The 20600-nt window shown below is 41.0% G+C and overlaps 1 protein-coding gene and 1 long non-coding RNA gene across 6 annotated transcripts in view; one reads left to right on the forward strand and one right to left on the reverse strand.

The window, feature by feature from the left end:
• The window catches only part of BCL2 (BCL2 apoptosis regulator), a 96563-nt gene extending 76788 nt beyond the window's left edge, over window positions 1-19775 (forward strand). Inside the window, exon 2 of the mRNA XM_010413343.3 lies at window positions 15046-19775. Within this exon, the coding sequence (XP_010411645.1) occupies window positions 15046-15180 (135 nt within the window). The 3' untranslated portion in view covers window positions 15181-19775. The remainder of the gene's footprint in view (window positions 1-15045) is intronic.
• Window positions 1-20600, reverse strand: part of LOC109143207 — a 48963-nt gene that overhangs the window by 11244 nt on the left and 17119 nt on the right. The window contains exon 1 of one of the 5 annotated variants that reach the window (XR_002043205.3): window positions 409-3237. The exons of the other annotated variants lie outside the window; for them this stretch is intronic. This is a non-coding gene — a long non-coding RNA (uncharacterized LOC109143207). Of the gene's footprint in view, window positions 1-408; window positions 3238-20600 lie in introns of those variants that run through there. 5 annotated transcript variants of the gene reach the window in all.

A 20600-nucleotide genomic window follows, 5' to 3' on the forward strand; every position in this document is an offset into this window, starting at 1 on the left:
ATCAATGCAATGATTATTAATGCATTAAAATTTTAGACATGGGATCAGGAATTTTAACTGGTTTCCTGTGTCTCCCCATCCAAATTGTAGCTTTATAGTGTATTTCCTGGCCCAAGACTTCCAATATTGGCACCTGCCTAACTTCAGACAACCAAGGCAGGAGGTCCCCACTGCAAGAGTCAGTCTACTTGGGTGTCTACTCATGTGTTTAGGAATCTAACTTGAAAGCATATTTTTTGAAGATTTAGGTGAGTGGGATACATTACAGTGACAATGAGAAAGAACTTGCATAGGCTATACAGTACTAGCAGTTGTTTGCCCAGCCAAAAGCCAAACATTTTATTAACACAAGTAGATAAAAAGACAGTAACTCTTACTTTGAGTATGGAACTGGTTAAAATATCTTACCTTAAGGACCATTGATCTGACACAGCTTCTGCTTCTTTACTTTCAAATGTTCTGAAGCCCCACAAATGGCTGTGACAAATTGAGGAAGCTCAGAAGCTGAAAGGTCATCTGGGAGGGGAAGGGTGGCTTTCAGACACGTGCTGGCCAAGGCTTTGCTTTAAGAAGCCAGTCTCCCGATGGCTGCAGAGTGGAGGGTCAGATTGTCCTTCTCTGGCAAACAGTGCAACTTTTTGCAACTAAAGATGACTTTTGCCATCAGAGATGGTCAGAATGAGCCTGGTGAGACTAACACCCCCAGCTGTCCCTAGGAACACGGTCATGACGAACACAAGCTCAGCAAGCTTCTTAATTTCAGCCAAAAGAATGGATATCATGAGGCACTGGATGAGCTTTTCTTACCAGTAAGTAAGAGAAACTGTCTGGGAAGTAACATCATTTGGCTAGACAGAAAACTCTGGTCCAAGACAGGGCAAATGGCTTTGACTCAGCCGTTCCCAGTTTCATATGCAAGTCTGATGAAGCAGTGAGATCTGTGCCAGTTCTCAGTGTGGCCAGAACAGACTGTTCAAGAAGGTGTTTTAGTTTGTTAGATAGAGTAACTGAGTAAAGGAGAGCCTAGAAAATGGAGAGGACCAGAACAGAAGTAGATCCTGCAAATAAGCCAGAAGTTATGAGCGTCTGGGGAACATATTAGTCAGATATGTCTATTAAAGACATCTGTATATATGGCTGCATCTTGTGAATTCAGAGAACATGATGCCAATTGCAACCATTGGAGAGTCGTAATTTTGGTAAATGTATAAAAGGGAATTCAGGAAAACTGGGAAGGTATCAGAAAAAGGAGTTGAATAGCATTAACTATTTAGACAAATGTAACAACCTTAAAAGCAAAAATCAATCAGAGTATTTTGCCATGGAGGATGATTTTAATAGCAATGGGTGGTAGGGAAATGTAGTGGAACAACATCATTATCCACATACAAACTGTTCAAGAAAGAAAGACTGGGCCACGGAGGCAGAGGAAATACAGCTGTATAGAAGGGTAACATGAACATTATTTAACTGAATTGTAAGTGGGAAGGGCTATGCAACTGAATCTCTGAAGACAAATAAATAAATGCTAAACTAGAAATTCCAAAGCATTTTTACAACTTTTGAAAAGTAAAGACATTAGCAGGTCTTTGTTGCTAATATCCAGCTTAAGAAAAGGAAACAGAATGAGCATTGTTGAACTCAAAAGAATTGTTAACAGAATTGTGGTAATGGGGACTTGGGCTACTCCCCTAAGCTTGGCCAAATAGATGAGAAGGCACACAAATTAGAAGAGCAATTTTCTTAACACTTGGCGCAACACTATCTTGGAAAAATTGGAGACGGAAGGAAGAAACTGCTCTTAATTAGGGTATTAATCACAAACTGATGGTTGCTAACTCACTGAGTACTAACACTTAGGTGTACCAGAAACCTAATTCGGTATGGCAGTTCAGGGATCAAACTTTCACCTCTTCAAGGTGATGCTCCTTTTGTTTTCTTTAACCTCTGTGACATAAGTATGTATTTTAACATGTAAAAAATTCAACAAAGAGCAACTTCATCTTCCTCCTCTTAAATCTACTCTTAAAAATTGGCCAGAGGTGAAGTAATAAACACAGCTTTATGAGCTGCTCCTCCTCCTGGGAGCATGAAAGCCTTCAGAGAACTTCTCATATGGCTCAGCCACTACCAGCTCCTTGATAATTCATACAGGTGTGCCACACCTTCCACATAGGAGGTTTCTGCATGCAGGTCTACAGCTGTGCAGTGCCCAGGTATCCCTGCTTTCTGAGCCTGGTTTTGTGTCAGCTTCACAGCAAACCTGACACAACTGGTGTTGGAATAAACCTTGTTTTAAACATTGCTACTTGACCCCTGCTTGCTTCTAGAGGAACACCACCTCGACTTGGGTTTATTCAAAGACACAAACTGGGTCTTGGGCTATCGCCGAGTACTAGGCAGGGCCAGTCTTCACTGCAGGCTACTGCTGTGTCACAGCACAACCTTGAAGAGTCCCTTTGGCACAATGCCTGTGGTGACTTGGCAATTGCATCCACCTAGGCTACACTCAGCGTTGTGGCAGCCAGCTGCAGTTAAAACCTGCTGGGGCCATGGCTCTAGCATGATTAGCTGGCACGATGACAATCACGTGTTTGTCTCCACTAACTTCTGCTTCATAGACAGGAATAAGCAATATACCATCAAGGAAAGGCATAACTTGTGTAGGGACAAATGCTTTGTGGAAACTGCAAGGCAGCACTGAATGCCTGAAAGTGAATAGTGGAAAGAGAAGTAATGAAGGAAGCAAGGTTAAGCAGCCAGAGGAAGAAGGAATCACACAAGAAATGGCTGAAGAAACACGCACCAGAAGGAAAGCGAATACATGAACAAAGCATATGTGAAAGAAGTGCAACTTCAGAGGTACAATTTTGGAGTGAACACAGATGGCAAAATTAGACTGAAACCAACACAGAGGGTCAGGTAGGCATGAGAAGAGACTCACTGACCCTTGCATGGTTCTTACATATGTAGAAAGGCCATTTGGATGGGACAGAAAACATTAGGCAAAAAGGATGCAAAGCAGCAGTGTATTTTTTTCCAATCAAAAGCCATCTATAACCTGTGCTGAAAATGTCTTTTTTCTTCAAGCATATTAACAGTTTAATACATGATAGTATCACTGGCGACACTGAGGACACTGGCCTTTAATGAATCAATAGATTTGTTTCATCTTTAACTAATTTGAACCTTTAATCTTCTTGCTTGTACAAATTCTTCTTCCTTCAGGTCAAAGTATTAAATAGGCTCAAGAAGTAAATAAGGAAATAAATACCAGAAACCCCGTGGGGAACATTGAAATTAAAGTTTTCTTATAGTCAAATCGACCTAATGCTGTGATTACCAGCTCAGTTCAGCTTCTTTCCCTCACCCCCTCCCCCCAACTCTATGGCTAAAGCTATGGGAGTAAATGGCCTAAAAAAGGAAGGTGCTTTGGTTTTCTTTTAGTTTCTTGATGCTTGGGTTGCTGTAGATTGAGGTTGAGGATCTTTGTATTTTAACTGCTCTTATTATGGACATACAGAAACCTTTACAACACAGATATGTAAAATAGCCCAAAACATTGGTCTGCAAATTTTCCCTGATGCTTCATTCTTGGCTTGCACTCTACTGTGCTGATGCATCTGACTTTTTTTATGGATATAAGTTATACTGGTGCAAACCCTTCTGTAGACAAAATCTTGCTGATATAACTGTCTCCCACCAGCACAACGTATTTCAGTTAATGAGTCAGAATACACTTTGATATCAGTATAAATGGTTCCTCCTGGGGGGAAGATTGCTTCTTTACTGTTAAAAGTGTAGATAAGTTCTGAACTTTCCTCTTCCCTTACTTGTTCTTAAATCAATCAAACCCATATCTATTATTTCTCATCCAGAAATAATACAGCTTCTTTTCATCACGTTTTTGTCTGCTGGTCCCTGTCTGTGTGCACGCTTCGATTGTACGGTCATCAGAAAAGGGTATATCTAAAATCTTCTTGAAAGCAGAAGTTTTGTTTCAAGTGACGGTAACCGCAGGATCAAACACCTCCAATCTTAAAAGAAAAAGAAACAAAACTGACTCAAAAGTTTGAAGCTAACAAATGATTTGTAGCTGACTGAGACACTTGTATTTAATATTGAGGAAGCAATGACTTTCTGGTCTCCAGTGGAGCATCTCCTAACCAGACAGACAGGCACACAACAAAATGAAGTCTTAATGCCGAGAACTTCTTAAGAACACTACAATAACATTCTGGCAGGCTGGGCTCCCTTGGCTCATGCACTCACTGAAATTTGAATGTCTCTTTCAGTTTAGCATGATGCTTGGCAAATTTCCCAACCTTACATTAACTGGGAAAGGAAGACAGGAGAAGCTGGTACGTTCAGTGAATCTTTGAAGAAGCTTCTTTGCAGTTTGCTCGTAGCAAAAGTTGGCTGCAAAACAGTGTAGAAGTGTCAGGACTGCAGCTTAGCTAGCTTGAAAAGGGTTTATCTGACTTGCATCCAGGCACCAAGATGCTCAGATACCACAGCAATGTGTGTGGTATAAGAACCTAGATAGAAGGTGATTAGATAGCAAATCAGACAGAATTTTGCATGTGATTTCCTGGGTTTGTCTAAATTTACAGCAGCAACAGTTAATTATAGGAGGTTCTGAAGGCTCCTGGGTGGGCTTATGGCACTTAATACATTGGATTCCGGCCACAAATTGCCAGCCAAGTTACCACTGTGGCAGGAAGCCCCTATTGATGCAAAGCTGATGGAAACCATCCTTGGGCCTTCCCACTTAAGGGTAGAAGCAGCAGATATCAGTGATGGAAGATCTAGGGGGAGAAGAATTCTTTTGGCAGCAATGGCAGAACTCCAAGGAAAAGAGCATCGAGATGTGCATGGGACATCACCCGAAGTGGGACAGATGCGTGAGGTGAATGCACACAGGAGTTACTTGTGGTCATCCTCTAGATGATTTCTGTACCTACTTCCAGATCTAGTGCCTCTCCTTCCACCACACGTGAATTCCTCAGCCCTTGTAATCACTTCCTCTGGCTCTTAAGCAAGGGCAGCTCTTTAATTGCAGATTAATGCGTTAATGAAATTCTTGAGGCTACGTTGAAGTGACTGGGCAAGAGAGATCAGGCTTTCAGCAGCAGCTGCTGGCACAAGAGTCACAGCTCACACTGCTCTAAGGGGAAGGCAATGCCGTAAGCAGGAGCAGCATCCGTCATTTTTTCTCTGGTAGTGCCTCAGGGCACATCTACATGGCAGGGCACTGCACAGGGATTCTGGAGCTGCCTCTGAGCAGTGGTTGTGCTAGTTTCACAGCAGGAATATTCAGCCTGCCTGGAGTACTATTCTAATATACCCCCTGCGTTTGCACCCCCATCCCTGCCCCTGAGGTGGCTTGATGAGTGCAAGGTGCGCACTCTCTTCTCCTCTGCTGTGTCGTCCCACCTGCTCTTAGAAGTATTAAAAAAATAAATTATGACATTTATGAAGGACTTTATATCAATTTTGATTGTGGGGTCTTACTTATTTTAGAAATTGGGGAAGCTTTCAAGGCTGATTTCATAGGTGATGCTTCTTTTTTTCTTGGCTGACAGTCCTGATTTTGTTTTATATTCTTTCCTTTGAGTATCTGAAATTTTGCATGAAATTTCTCCTCACTTGGAAACACCAACACGTGAAGTAATTACCAATCTTTCCTGCCTAAGTTAACAGCGCTCTCTTTCCTTGTGCTCTTAGTTCAAGGTCACAATGATAGAATTCAATCCTTCATGAATTTTCATCCGACTTGCTGTCCACAGAAATTGTTGATTAAAAGATCCAATTTCCATTGGCATTCTGCCTTTCGAAGGATGTCAACAGGAAATATAAATGTGCAGCCCTTTGTGAATGATCTGCAAGGACATGCAGGCTTATGAAAAAAAAAAAGCAGCAGTTAGCTAAATCCTTTAGTTTCTGTTTTGAATGACTGGCCATAGGAATGCAGGCTAAGCTGTATTTCAGCTGTTCCCAAGGATGTGTATGTGTAACTTGTTGATAGTGGTTGGTACATCAGGCTCCAGTGACAGCTACGTGACCACTCTGATGATCACTGTCCTGTAGCAGAACCAGCCCCTGCCTCCCCTCAAGAACACCAGGCATGAAAGAAAACAAAGAGGGATCTGTTTATTCAGAGGACTGGCACTCATACCTCCTGCTTTTTATTGAGAAAAGAGAGATCCTAGGTCATTTCAGCTCTCACTCTATTCTCCCAGCAACCATTAGGTTGTGAGGAACTGCATGACTTGCTCCAGCAATTGATGTGAATTTCTGATACTTGGGAGAGCTGAGACTTTTGCCATACAGGACCTGTGGGGAATCTGATTGATAGGAGCAAAACTCAACACCCAGAACACCAGCTTACTTCATTGGGGACTACCCATTACCAACAAAAGGAAAGGAAAACCCACCACAGTCCTAAAGTTTCAGCGTTATGTTTTTTAAATCTTACCAGTGTCCAAGGTATATGTCTTTCACAGTAAAAATTACTTGGAGTGTGCTGTGAATGCACAGACACAGATCAGTGCTGAACATCTGGTTAAAATAAATTACAGTCTTATTTTGCAAATAAAAGTTCCTAGGGTCTACATGACAAAGTCTGGCCAGCACAACTATCTCATGGGGAAAAAATCACATCCCTAGCCTACAAAGATAACTATTTTGGCATGATTCCCTTCCCCACTATGTAGACTTGCGCCGACTTAGACCAGAGAGGAGTCCTTTTGCCAGTTTAACTCACATGGTTTGGGAGGTAATTCAACCATGCTGGCAGACTCCTGCAGCTGGTATAAGCCATGTTTCCATCGAGGAATATGGCCAGAACAGTGACACCAGCAAACCCCTGAAGTACTTAAAGAATAGCACTTTTTCTTCTGCCACCAGTGTCTAATATTTTTCCGTTTTAAAGCTTCCTGCTGAAAGGAAACACACAGAATTTGTGCCCTTCCTTATATCATCAACACGTTATTTCTTGTTACAGAAGAATTAAAGTATACATATGGATAGAAGGTGTGTTGCTTTCCAGCATCCTGGTGGTACTTGCCTTTGGATGGGAGAAGATCCCAGTTCTCCTGCAGGATGCCTGTTACATGTTTTGGTGTTGCATTTGGAGATCGAGAGGCAGAGATGGTTTGCCTTTTATTAGGTCTTCATATTTTGGTTTTGCAGGGTGGCATTTAAATAAATCTAAGGGTCACAGTTAATGAATTACAACTGTGTATGCAAATGAATTTGAGCTGTTTTGAATAACAAAACAAAGTCCTTTAGTCTGCTTGTGACTTGGTTTGTATTTTTACACTCTAACTGGTCCTTTTTTTTCATGTGGTCCCTGTTAGCTCTTACCTGATAACATTTGCCAAAGGACTTTCTGGATAAACCCAAAAATCAAAGATTTACCAGTCTACCTTAACCTACGAGCCCCCTGTCCATAAGGCAAGGCAACGCATAAAGCTGTCTTGGCTTAAAAGTTCACCTCTTTTGACAACAGTTTTCACCTGTCCCACTTAATTAATTTTGTCCAAATTTCTACTTGCCTCAGTCTACACAGACTCTGCTCATTCCTTTCCCTGCTCCTTCACCCTCCATTTCTCTCCCAGGTCTCAATGTTTTTGCTCAAGCGAACAGGGCAGAAAGGACAAAAAGTGGGAGGGGGAGGCACCCAATTAAAAACAATCTCTTCTGAGCAGATGCAGACCTGGAACTTCCCCTTATTTTAATTTCCCATTATCACTTAGCTGTGAATTGATGAGAACATGGAGCAAGACACCAAGAGGCCCCATTCTCATGTGCGCCACATTGGAAGGGGGAGAATTTTCAGTGTTCCATCAGAGTGCCAGGACCTGTCTGCCTCCCACAGCTCCTGGTGGGAGGGCTGACTTAGGAAATGGCAAAAGACACCAATGACCAAAAAATGCTGCCTCTTCTCTGCCTCGAGTAAGGCTTTTCCAGGTGAGCAGAAATGGTCTGAGCCGCTAATGAGGTCTAGGCTGCCAAAGAAAACACATGGGCAAATTCGTATTTTCCAGGTGGCTGGTGGTAGAAATGTAACTGTCCATTGAAGTCTACAGCATAGCCTTCTTTTGCACTTACTCATTAAATTGCAGATTTATCGTGAGGTTACTTTAGCGTAATGTTAGCTGTGTTGTCTCACTGGCCCTGTAAATCAGTTGCTTGTCACAAGATTTAGAAAAAAAAGAGTGCCTGCTTCAAGTCACACGAGGAATGGGTGGCACTTCCACATGGCCTGGTGCTGCTGGAGCACCATGGAGCGCCACGGAGCACCATGGAACAGCCAGGCCACCGCTCCAGCTCTGTGCTACTCTTGCTCAACGCTGAGCACGAGGTTGTCAAGCCAAAGGGGTTTGGATCAGAACTGAGTGTTGAAATAACAAACATGAGATGGAACATATCCCTGAGGGATGTTAAAATAAGCAGCAGAAAAACGCATGACTGGTCCCTCGTGGTGTAGTCGATGGGACAACCTGCTCAGACCAGTTGGATTTCACCCATCTGGTTCACACGTGCACTCAGCCCTTTCTGGCCAAGGCCACCCTGAGCCAGGTCCCTCCCCAAGCTGACAGCTTCGCCACCTTGCTGTCCTCTCTCTGCCTCCGCTCATACCTGTGCCTTGAGGCCGGCACCGCTGGATGTGCTTGTTAAATGAAAGCCTCCGTGGCCCTGAGGACAAACACTGTGCCACAGCACTCTGAGCACTTCTACAAGCAGCTACTTTCATTTCCCGTTTCCCAGGCAGTTACATGATTTAACTCTTCTGCGGCAGCCCAAGAGCAGCACGGGCAGCTGGAGCAGGCAGGGAATATAATGGGGGATGTGTTCACATTTCCCTCTACTGTCAGTGCAGGACCCACTGTAGACAAATCTTCAGAGACCCTCTTTTAAATTAGCTGGGATATTTGCAATATAAGGGCACTCATATTGAAAGCCAGTTACAAGCAAGACAGAGATTTTAAGCAAGATTTAGAGAAAAACAGGCCTGTGTTGACATTCAAGCCCATTTTGTCATTATTTTTTTAAAGCCATTCTGAAGATTTGACAGGGGTCTTAATGCATCCAGCCTCTTTTCGGAAGATGCAGGTGTAAGAGTGATGTTACAGGGTGAGATGAGTCTCCCCAGCAGGTCTGTGACACTTGCTCTCTCCTTCAGAGTGATTCACAAATCCACAAATGGGTGCCACTAAATTTACTGTTGTGTGTGAATGTAAACTCTTTAGAATGGGTTTGATAAATTGGGGAAGAATGTGGCCCACTAATGAGTTGGTCTTAGTGCAACTGACATTCATGTGTTGGGACACATTTGTTTTCTAGGTAGAACAGTTTCTAGCACTCTATTTAAGTAAGATACCTCCAGAAAATAAAACTATATGAACCAGCAAATTCTTTGAGTAGGATTATCAACCACGAAAGATCTGAAAATTGTGAAGCATCAAATAGAGCAGCTTTGGCCATGTTGTTAGAACACAGTATTTTGTCCAGAAGCCTTCTTGCCTTCTTTTTCTCATAATTGCTAATAGTGCTCCCTCAGAAGTGGCACCCATCAAATACCACCAGCTAGCTGCTGCAGTGACATTACAGCTGTTATCCTGATGCCAGAAATATCTCATTTTATAGCGTGGGCCTTTCCAGGAATAAGAGAACGAGGTCTGGGCTTTTGCATATTGCAGAACCACATCTAAATGAATTAAGTAGAGACGCCAAGACTAAATTACTGAAACAGTTCTCATGCTGACTTGGTTTGACAAGAATGTGGCCTAGTCTGAGCACCGGATGGATTTCCATCCAAGCTGAATGATCAACACCTTACAAATCCTGTGTTTAAAGAGGTGGCTTGACTATTCCTCAAAGCCTGGATTTACCCTTCGTCTCGCAGGGGTCTGGAGGAAATCTGCCTGCCAGCAGGGTCACTCTTTAGGAGCACAGACAGGGAGACTAGTCATTCCATTACAATAACCACTCACATTTATATATTTCTAAGCATATGCATCACTTCTCATGAGCAAACCTAACCACTCACTCCTTAGATGTCTCCATCTGAGTGACATGTTTAGTAAGTCATGCAAATAATATTTCCACTGATGCCAGTTCACACAGCCTTACAGTGAGTGCCTGGCAAGACTAGGACCTGCAAAATCACAGGCTCACCAATGCAGAAATTTATACAAATAGATAGTAAGGACAAGGAACAAAGTTAGGCAAGACTACTGTGATGAAAACCAGTTTTGTCCAAAGTTGGAAACCTCAGACACCACTGGAGAAACAAAAGTATATGCAGCCAGCATCTAACACATCAGCTGCAGACCTAAGACTGTGTCAGGGCTTGCAGAAACACAGAATTCAAAACAGAATCATAGAACCATAGCAGACTGGACAAGACTCTAACATCATTGAGTCCAACCGTTAACCTAGCACTGCTGTGTTCACCAGTGAACCATGTCTCCCAAACAGACCCATTTCTACCACAAGCAAAGGTGAAGGGGGAAAGAAAAAAAAACCTAAATAGGAATTGGTTCAGGGGCTCACATGCCAAAGCCACTCACTAGGCCGGTTCTTTTTCCATGATCAGCAGGGTTTGTGTGGCGACACCTTCTTTTCCTTCCCATTATAATTTGATAATGTGCACCTGGCAGGACTACCAGCATGTCGGCACTCCCAGGTGTAAAAAGATATCGGCCTCTCTAAAGATACAGACCTTGTGAAATGCCACACCTCGGCACAACACAGCCAAGGGCTGAGCTGCCCTTATTTGCATGTACTCACGACTTAGTCTTGCATAAAAGACCCATAAACTCTTTGGGAAAAGAACAGCTACACATTTGTCTACTTCTTGTGTTCCAAGAACTTTGCTCGTTAGCTGCAAGATGACATTTTAATGAGGTTTCACTGCATAGAAAACATGGGACGATTTAACCAGCTCTGTCCGCCCCCTCCCTCCCTCCCCAAACTCTTTCTGAAATGAGTTACCATGCGGGAACAAAAGCTTTTATGAGAATTTATGTCATTCGTGTGGAGGCAGGGGTGAGGGAAAAGTCATTCAGCTGCTAAACCTTGGCATCAGAGTGTATGCCATTCCCTCTCCTGCCCCGTACTGGGTGGCAAAGTGGCCTTGTTCAGACCTGTGCGAGTTTCTTCAAAAGCCGGGAGCTAGTGTGTGTTTGTTTGTTTGTTTTGGAGTCACAGAGAGGGCAGCGTAAAATAGCTGCGAGGCAATTCCCGTTCAGTAAAATGGAAGTCTCACTGGCTCTTCATTCAATACAATGTGGCTCAAGAGGATATCCTGCCAACCCAATGATAACGAGGGAAATAAAGTCACTTCCTCACCAGCTGTTTGATTCAGGTAGAAAAAGGAAGCGTTTACTTCCTCATGTTTGCTCTCCCTGCCGCCCCCTCAGTCAGAAATTGCCTTCTCCCTCCAGATTTTCAGTAAGGAGCCGTCAGATCTGTAATGCTTCTCTGGGCTCAGCCTGTGGGCAGTACGTCCTCCTCTGTGACCGAGGAGCTGTGCCTTGCCTCTCGGGCCAGGGTGCAGGCTGAACTGCAAAAGGACTGAGGCTGAACAAACTTGGCTCATTCCACAAGCAAAGAATGCCCGTGTAATTAAAGATGACATTTGTTTCTTGGATCAGAGCTGCCGAATTTGGGCCAGCGGAAGAGCAGGATAGTGTGATCTCTTTGTTTTGAGACTGCCCTGACTCAGTGCACTATTACGCCTCCTAATCCTCCCAGAGTGACAAACTCCACTTCTGTCCTGGGCTCCCTGCAAATCCCAGGAACTCTAGCCAGGAACATGCTCTGTCCTCCCTATATATAGTCCAGTGGGCAAGAAGGCAGTATGGGGCAGTCCTCCTTGGGGCAACCCTCCTGGCTTCAAATCAAGCACAGGTAGGAGAAGCAGGCATCTCAGGTGCTTTGGTTCTTAAGAGGAGCTTAGGCAGAGCATCATTCCCTTCCCCGTTGCCACCTTTCTTGCTTCATGGAAACAGTCAACACCAAGTTTCACAGTAAACCAGCAATGGACTGATTTGACTTAATAAAAGCTTCTTAAGAAATGACTTTTTAAAAACTTACAGAGATGAATGAAGAGTTCTTTTCCATATAATTTTTAACAGCCCTGATATAATTTTACATCCAGGATATAACTTCCCATTAAATTTTGAAGGTCTTAAAAGCAAGGTCTGCAATGATTTTCTTTCCAATTGTGTAAGACTTCCAAAAAGGTTGACCAAGCCAGAACTTGCCTCGGTCTATTTGCCAAGGGGACCCTTGCTTTCATTATAAAGAGTGCTTTTCAAAGGACATCAAACAGTTTTCCTAATCTTATTTATTTTAGCTGAGATTCTCTTATTTTAAACAGAGCAGTTTAGGTGACAAAAATCCAGTGACAAATACATGGCTTTACAGAAGACAAAACCTTATGAAACAGTTAAGATTCTGTTTAGGGTTCTCTTTGTGCTAAAATAGTTTTCAGCAACGGGTCATACTTCCCTCCTCCCACCCCCCTTGTTTTAGTACATAAAATGGACATGTGTTTATTTAAAACAGGTTTGAAACTTAAACAAATAGTGACAGGCTGTTCAAACAAGCTTCGGAAATAGGCCTAATCAGGATGTTTGAGAAGGGGAGGGGGAACGATCATAAAGAGCTACTTGTAATATATAGTGCAGACACCATTAGGTTGGGTTCATGTTATTGTTGTAATAATCTCGGACAAAAAAGTACTGCATGCTGCACATTTTTTGTTAACATTCCTCTTTTGAGCCATAGGTTATGCCATATTTTTGTCTTGTATCCAAGTTTTACTGTTCCCCTCCGTCCATCTCCATACTCAATACCAGGAGCTCTATGGAATCATTGGAAATGGTCTCACAGAAAAACTGGGAGGAATGTTCCTGAACTGGGATAGAAGGGAGGCACAAAATCTGCCCATTTTGATATTGATACTGGGTATGCATCTACCGTCATGAATATACAGAAGTGAGACCTTCCCCACAGAAAGAAACCATGAAAACCTTAACGTTAAAATGTTTTCACGACTTGCATTTCCATGAGGGGTTTTTTTTCATTTCCTCTCTTTTCCACCCATAATAATATCACCAAGTGTTGAACTTTACCCTTGTTGTATTTTTATAAGGCCTGATCTTGCACTCCTTATACAGACAAGGCTCCTGTGGAAGACAGTGAGTCTGTACTGGCGACAACAGGATTTAGCCCAGTCTGTAACATTTTAGGATATTGTGTTACTTCATAGCCTTAAGGAGAAATAAAAGCAGCTTTCCAAAGAGCTGCACAGCAAACTGAGTGTGCTTTTTCAGCTCTGCAACAGCACAGCAGAATATTAAGGCCAGAGTTTGCAAATGTCTATGTCAAAAAACAGGCAGCTAAGCAAAAGTTGCCAATTTCTCTCTGAAATGAAGAGTTTGCATTAAAACATTCCATCCTCCCCACAAAAGGTTAAGCTGCTTTCGCTTAAGAATATACCTTTGGAAACCCAAGTTGGAAAATTATTGCCTAGAGGAACAAGCATTGAGAAATAGCAAGAGGCAGACGTGTTTTCACGTCACTCAGTTGGCCAAAGCCTGTGGCTGTTCCGTTACCAAGTCTTACCTACTTACATCCACTCTGACCTCCAACATGCACCAACATTACTTAATATAATAACTTATTTTGGAAGTAAATATCTGTTATTTATTTGAATATCACTCAACATCTAGTGAATAGAAGGCAAAATATTAAAAACCTTACACGCCCTCTCGTGGTAAAACCACAAATGCTCCTATTCTGATAACAACTAGAGATGCCTGATGAGGGAAGCTAATTTAACTACAGAATTTGATTATCATTAACTCAGTTGGAAGGTTTACATCAATAATGGACACCTTTCTCTCCTCAATTCCTGCTGTAAGCCATAACAATATATGCATTTTTAGAAGGCAGGTTACCTCCTAGCATAATAACATTGCAAAACAGCTAAAGGCACTATGACTTTAATAGAGATGTTAACTTCTACCAAAATTGGGAAGTCTAGGGTAATAAAAGTAGAGACAAAAGCCATCATGTTAGATAGCTGTTTCATGGGTTTATTTCAATAGCTTGGGAGCAGACCTTAATTGGCTGCACAGTAAAAGAGTTGCCATAAATGATGATGCTATCAGTTTTGTCACATTTTTAGTCATTCAGCTTGGCTATTTACTGCTTTTGTGCCATACAGTATGATTTATCTGTCTCTCAGGAATGCTCTGAAGCGTCATGCTTGTTAGGAATTGCAGCCTGAAAGAAAGGCACTACGTGCAGAGTATGACCAATCCAATCATTAGCCCGGTCAAATCCCACTGTATTTATGAGTCACAAAAACTTTATCTTTGCTACTTAAACAGCCTTTCCATTTGGTGCCTACGTGCATGACCAGGTTTTCCTGGAGCATATGACCACGGCATCACCCTTTTTGATGACACTTGTGAAAGATTATCATAGGTGTAACACAACCCTAACACCTTCAGTTCATATGGAAGAAACATCTGTGGCTACTATAACAAAGTCTTCTGAGCCCATCCCAAGGGAACCAAACAATACTGCGTTGTTTTCAATGAAGCTGACCTGCAATATAGATGCCCCATGTCCAGTGGAAATGAAAGATTTGGAGAATGAAAGTTCATCTACTTCCTTTGTGTATGTTTGTACAGACAACATTTAGGACCCAAAATAGTGGTAACTTATATTTAAAAATACTGCTTCTGTCTTTTCTGTTAGACTGGGCATGCCTAAAGCAGCAGCCACTTATAAGTAGTTTCAGCAATATTTGTAAAGAAATAGGCAGGAGAACTTTTTTTTAAGCATGAAAAACTGAGCTCCCAAATCACTATTTTCATAGGTTTGTGTGGTCTTCTTGTGCCAGTGGGATTGCTGGTTGACGACTGAGAGTGAAGAAATTGCCTTCATTTCCCCATCCCCCCTTCCCCAAAAAAAACAGTGACTGCAATTCTGATACTCCTTTTCTCATTTTTCTAGGATGCCTTTGTGGAGTTGTATGGCAACAGTATGAGGCCTTTGTTCGATTTCTCCTGGATCTCTCTGAAGACTATCCTGAGTCTGGTTCTGGTGGGAGCTTGCATCACTCTTGGCGCTTATCTCGGACATAAGTAGAGTCACCCAGTTTATTGTGGATTACAAAAGTCTTTCAAAACAACAAAATAATATTTTTTTTTCTGTAGCACAATATTTTATGAGCAAAGCAACTTCCCAGCGAAAGATTAAATCAGCTATTACTGCCAAAGGAAATATCATTTATTTTTACATTGCCGGAAAATTATTTATTAAAAGATATTTACATTTTAACCTGCTATTTTCAGAACCTCAGCAAGCTGTATCTGTCATCACATCACGTTGTTATTCTTAACTTTAATGAGCCCCAGAGTATTTTACGTTCTTTTTTTTTAATTAATGCCGCTGGCTGGATTATTTTATCTCTGAAGAGCAAATATACTGACAAAGACCTACCTGCTTACACTTACAAGGGCAGTTACTTGAGCTGCTAAAAACTGCCAAATGGTGTTGAATTTTCTAGCATTTTCCAGGAGGGATCTGAAAGACAAGGTCAGCATGAACAAAGTCCTCACCCTGTCCTGCTGGCAAGAACTGACGTAGTAAACAATTCAACATGGTACATATGTGGAGTCAAGAAAGAAGCTTCTTGAAGGACACTTGGCTATCCCTACAGGAGAACAGTTGGAAATATGATTGCCTATGCCTTTTAAACATGTGTTTTCAAGTTACCAGCTGTGCCATCACATCATAGTCACAATACCCACACATGTCAACTGGTTTTTTTTAATAGAAGTGTGAAGTTAAATCTTTGGGGCTTGCAGGAGATTGCTGTTCCAATGATTTTCTCAGCAGCAAAATGTTTTTTGTGGCTACTGACACGGAAACATCAGGAGACCTTAAGTGCCTGCTTCAACAGAGCAGAGCTGGAGTCTGAAAACCTGACCTGTGTCCCACTTTAGTGGGCTCATATCTGCAACTAATCCTGCTTACTTACAGAGTTCCTCCGGGGGTTTGAAACCAATTAGATGTGGTCTCTAAATCCCGGAAAGTTGAAAAATATCTTAATTTTATTTGGCAAAAAGCAGACCTCAGCTAAGTTACAGATTAGCTCTGACTATCCTTGTTTATCAAACTGGACACCAAAATCAAGTTCATTTTCATAACAGGAAAGGAAAGTGAGATTTATCATCCTGCCCCTCGCACTCAAAATTATTTCATGCTAACAATTTCCTAAGACTGTCTACAGAAGAAAAGATGATGAAGAAACTCAAAATCCTCTCTGGACAGAGACTCTTTGACACCTCGCTTGTGCAGGTGCCTACTGTCATCTCAAGTGAAAATAGGCTGAAGGAAAAGGGGGAGTGGGAGGTGTGAAGTCATCTGCTCCTGTTACAAAATGCACCGCAAGTAAAATTAATGCAGAGTACATAATACAGTTTTATAAACAGACCTGTGTTCTGAAACCAGATGTGTCAATGCCTTTTAAAGCAGGGCTTTCCATGAGCTTGATGGGGGCCAAGAGTCCCCCGGAAACCGAAGACTCTGAAGTGTCGAGTCCCAGGGCCTGCTCTGAGGCATGGAAATGTCCATCTTCAAATGTTTTAAGTCCTGCGCTTCTATTTTTTCTATGGAACTTTTGAAATCTGGGATTAGTGGGTAAATGGACGTCCAGATGTAAAAGGAAAGTTTGCAAAGCTCTGGATAAAATGTACCGTACAATACATAAGTGCTCAAAGGGTGAAAAACATACAGTGAATAAACTGTAGCTCCAACCTCAAGATTTCAGCTGAATAACTTTGTGGCATTATATGCAAAATATCTCCAGTAACTCGGGAATGTAATATGTTCAATGTTAAGGCTGTAGTTGATGTTGTGTCTTCAAAGCTGCTTTTATGTTTGGTTTTTTTAAGAGTTGTACATCTCAGCATTTTTACTGCTATTTAGTCGTGGCACCTACACTTTGTATGAGCAAAGATGGAGTGAGCTTACATTTCAGATTTGAAATTACTTAATTTTATAGAAATGTAGAAAGGAAATATTTCTAAGAACACAAAAATGTGAACTATACTTCATTAAAGGAAAAGGAAAAAGAAAAATCCCACCATCAAACAAAAACTACCTGCAGTGCTTTCAGAGTGCTTCTGTAAGAAGTGGGCATGCTCATGTAGGGTTTTTATGAAAAATATTTCAAATCAGAGGAACTGAGGAGTATTGTGGATTGAGTGTGGGCTTTTTTTTTTTCTCAGCTTACAAACTGAATTTGTCTGCAGCCAATTGCACAACTGGAATTGGCTGGTATTGAGCTTATGTTTCATTTCACAATCTAGTCTTCGTTTCAATTTGTGCCCATATGCCCATTAAAGTTTATGAACTATTAGACCTCAAATTGTTTCAATATTGTTTATTTTATTAAAGGTTTACATTGTCAAAAGTAGTAAAAATACCAATTCCTGTGCTGCTATAATACCAGGATAATTTGAATGGGGTTTCTGTTTTTAATACCTTCCAATGGCTAAAGTTTTTTAAAGCTGCTTTACAAATAATATGAAAATGACACATGATACACAATTAAATAAATACTGAGGATTTTGTGTTCTGTTGTGTCTACTCACTGGACTTCCCAGTGTATTTGTTAGTACCAGGCAAAAAGAAGAGTCATGATGACTGTTGATGATTTTATTTTATTAAAGAGCTAATGGAGTTTTCCCATCCTGACTGCAGAATAGTACAATATTGTGGCTGCATTAGGTATTATGATAGTTGATCATACATTTATTAAGAAAACATATTAGAAACTTTGAATGTATATAAAAGCTTGAACCTCTTAAATAAAATCCTCTCTTCTCACTCTTGCATTTCTTTTGCAGTAATTCCTGTCTTTTCTACTCTTCATCACACTTCCATGTAAGATTTTTTTTTCCACAAAATGCCTTACAGACTTCCATGCTCAAAGACTATGCTTCAGTGAAAACCCATCCTCTGTCACTATGTAGGCACAGACATCTGACCATTCTCACCATATCCAAATTGTAAAGAAAAAAAAAATTAAAAAGAGGGATACTTCTGAAGTGTTTAAGTGTGGAGAATCAGAGGTCAAAAAGGAAGGAAGAGGTCAAGAAGTGGAGGGAAATAGAGAGATCACTGAAGTATCTCCCTAGTTAAAGATGAGTGTTACCTGGAATTTGTTTATTTTTCATCCTTTCCATTGAAAAAGGATGATATAAGGGCAGAGAAAAAGCTTACAAAGACCCCACAATTATTTTTCACTATAGAACTTTGTTAATGCTGAAGGCAGTTTTTTAAAACAGAAAATGTATAGGTATTGAAGAGAAGTACTGGATTTTGCTATATTCAACTTAGGTGTCCTTAAATATTTTTCACTCCATTTTTTAAGAAAATAATGAAAGTATTTTGCTTCTGAAAAAATATTCCGTAGGATCACCTGAGACCTGTCATAAATCAGTAACTTAGGAACAGATGAAAAAATTCTGCAAGTATTCTGAACTCAGAGGTGATACAGAGGATATTTCTTAATGGAACAAGCACTGGATCCACCAAAGGACTAATGGGGCTGTGGAGGTAACAGAGACTATACAGATGAGAAAGGGAGCTGGAAGATACGGAGAATGACATTGGTATGTAAGAAAATCTTCAGTTTCGTATGTTGCAGGAGTTTACCCAGGATGGTCAGAACATAATTGTTAACTAAAAGCAGCGACAAATGTGTGCACTACATGGCTATGATTACTAAAAACTTGCGATTACAAAATTCTGTGTAAATTATTGTAAAATTATCTAGTCTATAAAAGTTCATCGGTTTGCTGTTGTTATTGGGGATTATATAGCCTGAGTAGTTTTGCACTAAAAAGGAACAATAGTGAGAACAGAAGTCTGAAACCAGATGTGCAAAGGCAACACAAAAGTGATGCAGTTCAAAGAGCACAGTCCCAGTCCCCCCAGTCCACGCAGTCTCCCCAGCTGAGGCAGCGAGAGTCTGGACTGCATGCTTTGACCCTGAAGCATAACACTGCTTAGCTGTGCACCTGCACTTCACTTCACAAACCTATTGATTAAAAGTATAATGAGCTAGCATGTTTAAAGCCTTTCTTCTTTTTCTGCTCTCCATCTCTGAACAAACTAGCAAAATTGTTCATTTCTATTATGAGCTTATGGCTCAGTACTATATGAAAAATTATACATATTTTAATTTATGGGTATAAAAATTTTTTCTCACTGCAAAATCCCAGCTTTATTTTTCATTCCTATCTCTCTTTCCAACAAGTCTAAATATGAGGAAGACAAAAGAGCTAATTTAATCTGTATTTGGTTTAAATCACACTTCTATACTAAATTAATGCAGCTTCATCACACAGTGAAATTATCTTCAAAAAGTAATACAGCATTAAGAGTTCCACACAAAAACTATATATTTTTATAATTTAAATAGCGGGTTTTTTTCTCTTTCTTCTGAATATTTGAATTTTAATTATCACCAGCATAAATGTACATAAGCAGATATTGTTTATCTAGTACCTTTGGATGATGTATGTATGGTAATGTAGTTTGTCAGTTTATCATCATTTAATATGATTATGTTGTTGTCTTTAAAATGTTATAAGAACATGCTGCCATTAAACTTTCCATGTCTGTCTAGTTTCTATTGTGAAAAAATAATAAAAGCACACTGTGAGATACTTGTTTTGCATTTGCATTGTTTAGGATTTGTCGATAAAAAGCTATTCAAACATTTTGAGTGTAGTCCCATAAATGACATGTAATGTTTCCTTCCTGATAGTTCTATTCACCTGTTCTGCTCAGCAGTGGCCAGTACTCACCAGTCTGATGTAGTGGCCCAGGTTTGAGTAGCTGTTGCTGTGTGAAATACAGCCCACAGGTGTAGCCTGTGCTTTGGGGCCCAAGGACAGTGTCACCCTTTCTGCCCTCCTATTCATTTGATGCCTTGCAGAAAGCACAGCAAGGCTCTTCTATTTGTTTGCTAAAACTGGTTTCCATTCTTGCAAACAGGAGCTGGAAATGCACATTAGCAAGTTTCAACAAGAGCAAAAAAAATATTTTTGTTACTGCTGAAGGCTTCCTACAGTTATGAGTGGTTTCCAAAAAGTGTTTAGGTATTTTGCTTCTTACAGGCTCATGTTACCAAGCCCTTGATTCACAGTGGTTGCCTCTTACCTTCTGTGGTTTTAACTCAGGTAGAACATAGCTGTATGTGTTCAAGTAATGAGTATTTAACTGCTTTAAGAATTTACCCAGCTTCTTGAGTGGGTTTTGCAGCCAAATGTGTGCACTGTGCTGTCATGAATGCACTTTTTATGAGTGCCTGAAGTTCGCAGTTTAATGCTTTTCAAGCACAATTCAGGCACGTGCAGAACATCTACCCCTCTATCTGTGTCCATGAAGACAGAGGCGGTGGAGGAAGTCAACCTGAAACTGAAAGAAGAAGCAACAGCAACAGAATGCAATGCATGGACTCTGTCCTCTGGGCTCTGGGATTCAACTGT

This window comes from Corvus cornix, chromosome 2 (genome assembly GCF_000738735.6).
Source record: "Corvus cornix cornix isolate S_Up_H32 chromosome 2, ASM73873v5, whole genome shotgun sequence".
In the NCBI taxonomy this organism is placed as follows: Eukaryota; Metazoa; Chordata; class Aves; order Passeriformes; family Corvidae; genus Corvus; species Corvus cornix.